This window comes from Choristoneura fumiferana, chromosome Z, assembly GCF_025370935.1.
Source record: "Choristoneura fumiferana chromosome Z, NRCan_CFum_1, whole genome shotgun sequence".
Classification (NCBI taxonomy): domain Eukaryota; kingdom Metazoa; phylum Arthropoda; class Insecta; order Lepidoptera; family Tortricidae; genus Choristoneura; species Choristoneura fumiferana.
Window position 1 is genome coordinate 19290755 of NC_133472.1, and position 6636 is coordinate 19297390.

Below are 6636 nucleotides of genomic sequence, written 5' to 3' on the forward strand. Positions count from 1 at the left end.
CGGCAAACGGACTTATGAATATTCATATGAAGTTTTTAGCCGTAACGGTGACATAAAATTGTATTGTTCAGTAAAAAATGGCCGCTTCATAAATAACAATTACGTATGAAACAAAAGAATAAGTTATTTTTAGAATATTGCTTGGACTCGCTATAGTCTATTGTTTTATTTGCTTTAAATATAAACTGAGGATTTTGCAAGTAGTTAGCATGTAGTAGGTGGTACATATCTTTTTTTGGCGCGACACGTTTACCTTCTGCTTAATAATCAGAATTCTTAATGATGTAAACGTAAGTACGTAATAATGCTTAGCACAACACAGTACAAAATATATCAAAAATATCTGTTAAGTAAATGTAAATCGCTAATGCGCGTGGCGTATTATGGTAGGTAGATTTAATTCATAATGCAACGCAAAGAAATTTTAATGAAATTTTAGCAATTTTTCGTAACAACAACCGACCGATCTAAAGCCCATATTATAGCTGCATTTAATGAGTTGATGTCAAACCGAAAAATTGTCTAAATTTCAGGCAAGTTTCTTTGAGTGAAACTCAAATCGCAGGATGATCGCCCGCAGGAGCTTAGCTGTAGGCGATGGCACGGAATCGCATGGCAATGACCGGTCGATTAATTTATGACACTAAAAATATAATTGATAGTAATTCAGCAAATGTATGAACTTCATTACTTCACTGTGTACGCTGGCCATCTTAAGATGTCTGATCAATTAACATTAGGTATCATAAATTACTTTTTGAGGCACTAAATTTTGAAACAAAGCAACTTTAGTTGTAAGTAATTATAAATTGTAAGATTTAAGAAGACTCAAGTGGTTTTATACCAAAATAAAGTTATTAAGGAAACGTTAGCACAAATCCTGGAAGAAAAAATAAGAAGAGAAAAAACGGACTGTACGCAAGTTTGGAAATAATGACAACACGCGTATATATCGATAAAACATTTTTAATACACATTATTTTCGGCACACAAACAGAAAACTCTTACATAACATTGTCAAAAAGTCATGTCCATCAAAAAATGCGTCCGCGCCAGGCGGCGAGGCGCGGCCGTAGGCGTAGCCTGTGCTGCGCCGGCGCTACAGGGCTACTACGGAACTCGAAGAACGTGTCGTGCGGTGCGGTCCCTCTGACACTTATACTATTTAATACGAGAGCGAGACGGACGGTACGACACGAACTTCGAGTTTCGTAGTAGCCCTGCTGGCCATACCTCGTCGTTATTACAAACATTATTCAATGCCACTAATGCCACCGTAAAGCGAAAGCTACACTATATAGTACACAATGCAGAACACTGTTAAACAATGTTGTACTGGATCATAGTCAACATTATTAATACCACATTTTATACAAACATGATTAACAAAATGAGGATAAATAAATAATATAAAATCTTTTTAGGTTAATTTAAATATGGTACATTGTGGTAAGATTTCCCTATATAGGTACCAACTATATAGTTAATAGATTTTTAATTAATTAGAATATCTACTTACATAGGTAAATCTAGAATTTAATATAATTGTTAGGCATTATACTAATGCTATTTTATAGAACTAATAGGTAACTTCACCGTGTATGTATGGTAATGTACAATAAATAATTTAAGGAACGAATACAAACATAAATTGTATAGAACATAGGGACATTTATACGTTAAGACTAAGGTTGCTTCGATTTGTACCTACTTAACCAAGGTTACAGTCTTGTTTGCACATTGGTCGCTCTACGTACTCTCAACTACCCCATTTCTGCTACTTATACATTACTACTAACTACTTTAGTTTGACACAGGTTTTTATATTCATCATTATTAAAGCTAAGATGTTGGTTTACGTTAAATATTCTGCACGATTAGAATAAATTGAATTATTATGAAACGTCGTGAAAAAAAACGACTAAGTGCGAGAAGGACTCGCGCACCGAGGGTTCCGTACAAAAGTAAGTAGCTACAAATATATTGGTACGTACCTATGTTTATGTGAAATTTCGAGTTTCTGGGCAAACTGGAAGTATTCTTTGTACTCGTAGGTATAGGTTTGATTACCCAGGATTTTTATAGAAACACTTTTAACAACTATGTTATTTACAGCTTCATACCTCCATGCGTTCATGAGCAAAATGGTATTGACTGACGGACGGACAGAAACATGGACGACAAAGCGATTCTGTAAGGGTTCCGTACTTGTCAACTGAGTTACGGAACCCTGAAAATAAGACACGGATGCCTCACTTCACTTTCACTCAACTTGTAAATTGTAAAGCCCTGAGAAAGAAGAAAAAATATGTACAATGAATCACGAGTAATTCGATTATTGATTATAATAATTTAGAAAAAAAACACACGAGAACTTTCTAAAAAACCGCATTTTATCTTTGGTTTTAGGAATACATCATTTAATTTCTGCATTTATTTTACACCTACAATAATTAAAAACTAACTATTCAATACCTCATACATCTGTTAGACTACAAGCAGTTGTGGACTAGGAGCAGGCTTCTGCGCACGTTGCGCGATCAATACTTCACGCTTACGGAAATCCTAATTGTTTACTGTACGCAAAGACGATGTCTTCTTCTAAAATTTTATCTAAGTTAGTACTAAAATGTAATTAGGATTGTATATCATATTGACCGTGCAACTTACGCCATAAAAGCTTCGTAATAAATTATAATACAATTAAGCATGTTGTGCTCTTCCCAAGTGAATAAAGAATGCGACGCGATCAGCGCTGCGCTCTCCACACTTGTTGCACATAAACGGATCATTGTACCCGTGAAAACCCATATGGATAGTGTGCATGGTTAGATCCCCGAATGTGATGTCACAATATTGACACACGTAACTGTTCTGCGCACTAGGCAATGGCATATCAGTTGATGCATCAGAATCGGAGTCAGACCCGGAAGCACCACGTCTTTCGTCCTCGTGCTGGAGCCGCAGTGCTGCTGGTTGCAGCTTGAAAGCGCGTCCTTTTCTCCTGTTTTTTAAAGCTGTCGTAGGAGTCACCGGCATCGGCTGTTGTATAGGTGGTGGAGATTCGGTTTCATTTGTTTTTGTATTTGTTAGGTCAAGCGCATCATTGTTTTGACAAGCAGAAGCATTTTGAGATACCGTTGGTGTATGTGATGAATTCTCTGGTGATTTAGAAGGTGGGGGAGGGGTACGACTTTCTAAGTTTTGCTCCGCATAAGACAGGCGTTGATGTAATATTGATGGTATTGGTGACGGCTGTCGTTTTTCAGACAGCATTTCAGAAGGTTTTGGAGATGTCCTAGTTTCATAATTATTATTTGGTGGAAATAAGAAAGTATGAGGCAGGAGAGGCGGTAAATAAGGCAGATTTACAGGAAAATGGGCCCCGAAGAGAGGATGTGGCTGAGGTGGACCTTGAGGTTGGTTATTGTTGCTTATAGTAGCTTGTTGTTCGAACATTTTTGAAATAGGTTTTTGCTTTGGACCCCGACGAGTTCCATAAACATCGATTATAGGTAAAGGATTAGGGGTACCATCCATATTGAGGACCATAGCCGGATTATGCTGGTATTTGCGCAGATGAAGCTTCAGAGAGTGGCAGTACTTGGTAGCATAATTACAATCGGCGCATCGGTACTGATAAACATTCGAGTGAGATTTAAGGTGTGAGTTGAGCATCGACTTATTAACACATGAATATGAACATTGACTGCATTGGAATGGCTTCGAACCCAAATGGTTTCTCATGTGATATTCCAAATGATGTTTGTATTCAGTAACAAATGGACATTTTCTGCAGCATAGCATTTTTTCTGGTTTGATATGTTCTTTACTGTGTTCCCAAAAACTCAGTTTGGTGACAGCAACAAATTCACATTGTTTGCATTTAAATGTTTTCACTTTTCCATGTGAGTTGACAGCTGGTACACGAAGTCCTGGCTCTTCGTCAAAGTCATCATCCATTCCAGAACCCTCTCTTCCATCGTCACCATCATGTTTCATACCTTGCGCAGCACTCTCAAATCCTGAGTCATGGAAACGTTCAAAACCTCTTTGATCATTATCACGGTCAGGGGATGAAGGAGTTCTAGGAGGTGACTTTGGTGGTGTAGCGTCGGCACGCATAAGAGGCGTAGACACATGTGCTGGGGGAGCTAAAGTCCTCGGGGAGTACTGAATATTATATTCCGGCGAGGTATCACGTCCTTCAGTATTTCGTGCCTCAAAACCAGGAGGTGTAAGTAAACTGTACGGCACTCCGTTGCGATAGGATTCAAGATGCATGCCTAGATTAGCCTTAGCTTTTAGAGACACATTGTCATAGAACGGCAACGGGTCGCCGACGCTACCAACACTACGAGGAGAGTGACCGTTTGAATCCTTACTTGAAGAAGAAGGTGATGCACTGTGAAAGCCGTCGGAGTAAAAGCCGCTCGTTTGCTCCTTTGAAAAATTGGCTTCTTCCATAGGTTCTGATTTCTAAAAAGAAAACGAATCATTTCAAATATGTGGATAACTTTAACATTATTTTTATGCTATTTAATGTACCAATGACTAAACGGGCATGAGATTTATGATTGCTACCAAAAATGTACCTAATTAGTCTTACTTACTTATGTGCCAAAACAAAGGTCTTATTTGAAAGAGTCTTCTTAATTTACTTAAGAATTCAAAAGAGCCTCGAGAATTGATACTAACCACAGTAGGAGGCGGTTGCAGTAGAGATGCCCAGGGTTGCCCGTGCGCGGCGTGCGCAGGCGGCATGCCGGCGGGAGGCGCGCAGCTCAGCATACCTGCCATCAACGGAACGGGTTACACTCTGTCATGCTTCGGGAGGGGTGGCGTACACATCTTGTCAAACGAGGGTGTCTGATGTCAATTTCAAGTATTATACTGGCACGAAAATGTATATTAAGTACGTGACTATAATCATTATTCCCGATTTGGGATTCTATTAATCCCGTTGTTGACTCTCCATTTGTACAAGCTATGTAAATTTATTTTTTAATGTTGATAGAGGCTAAAAGTCGCAATTCGACAAACAGCACCACCAACTACGGATCAATCATTTTTCAGTGGACGGATTGGGTTCAAATGTAAATAGGATCTGGTAATGTAGATTTCATGACAGTGTATGTAAGCAAGCGCACGGGTTAAGTATAGTCGTGGCCACGGCCACTGCGATATGGCCTAAACGTCGAGGTAGATACTTACCTACCTAATCACAATACACATTTTTTTATTACGTTATTTTGTTAGCTTTTGAGTGTGACAGTAGTTATTCAAGTATAGACAGCTAATATCAGCAAAAAAAATTTTGGTACAATTAAATTAAGGATTCTGGTTATTACTATGAACCTAATGTACACTAAGCACATTTTACTATAAAAATAGGTACGGCCCAATTAGAAAATGTTTAAATATGTGGGCATTTTATTGTTAAAACATATATTTATTTACTTCGGTAAATAAATCATTTATTTTTCAGTAAGATCATGTACCATCTAGCGCATCTATCACAATAATATGCATTCGACAAAGAATTGAAAGTAATATTGAGAAACTAAATCTGCATAATATATTATGTTGAAACACACTTGATAATGACAATATAAATAATGTTAAAATTGAAGACATTTGGTTTAAATAACAAATATGAAACATTTCACAAAAAATAATAAATTAATCTTTAATTTTTATTAAAGTAGGTCAAATATTCTATAAAATCTTCTTAACAGCGATGAATTCATGAAATGAATTACTTTATTTTTTATTCATGCTTTCTACAACTGTATGTTTAGACACTGAATGTCAGTCTGTATTTGAAAAAAAAAACGTAGGGCTCCACTCCAGAATTCAAACGAAAGGTCAATTAATGAACTGAACACCAAGCTTTAAATAACAGAAAAATATTTGTTTCATTATAAATGAATACAATTAATCCCAATACTTAATACAGCAAAGGGCAAAATATCACTTTTAAAACCAATAAAAGTAGTAAGAGTCTTAACAATATGCCTTTGACAGTACATCTTAAATAGGTATCTAATCTTACCTTATTTTAAATATCGGCAAGTGTTTGAGGCACAACGCACTATTTTGAACTTTGAAACAATAGATTCACTTAATTAAGTATTTTAATGTCACACAGATCAAATGATTAAAAAGTTAACGTAATTCACAAAACATTGTTGAAACAACCCTTCGCTGCAATGGCCGGGAGCGATATGACCGCTTCTGCCAGTTCCTTACAATGTACTGAACAAAAAACTGTCAATTTTTATGCCTCAAACATCGATATTGTATTCGACATTCGTAGGCGACGAGTTTTCTCGAGAAAAAGGGACAGATATATTTTCCGATATGTGCGTTTCTTTCACACACCCTCAGCCTATTTTATTAGAGCCAATACGATGCGGCCCGAGTTGACATGGGGAGGGGATTAACTTATCAAGTTATTGTTTTTAGCGATATTCACAATAAAAAATAAGCATCACAATGATATTTTACCGTAGAGACGCTGCTGGCGCGAAACTTGTAAGTATTGAATTTCAAATTTGTGATATTAAGTAAGATTTTTATTGCTATTTACTGTTCGTTACGAGTATAAGGTTGACTTTATTTCATTAGATTAAG

The 6636-nt window shown here is 36.9% G+C and overlaps 1 protein-coding gene across 1 annotated transcript; it reads right to left on the minus strand.

Annotated features, from left to right (window-relative positions):
- Positions 1–950: 950 nt before the first annotated feature.
- hb (zinc finger protein hunchback) lies at positions 951–6238 on the minus strand. Its single transcript, XM_074091489.1, has 3 exons — positions 6056–6238; positions 4699–4793; positions 951–4479 (listed from the first exon to the last, which is right to left on the minus strand). Exons 2-3 carry the CDS (start codon positions 4789–4791, stop codon positions 2704–2706), a joined length of 1869 nt encoding a protein of 622 aa, XP_073947590.1. The 5' UTR covers positions 4792–4793; positions 6056–6238; the 3' UTR covers positions 951–2703.
- Between the last annotated feature and the right edge of the window lie 398 nt (positions 6239–6636).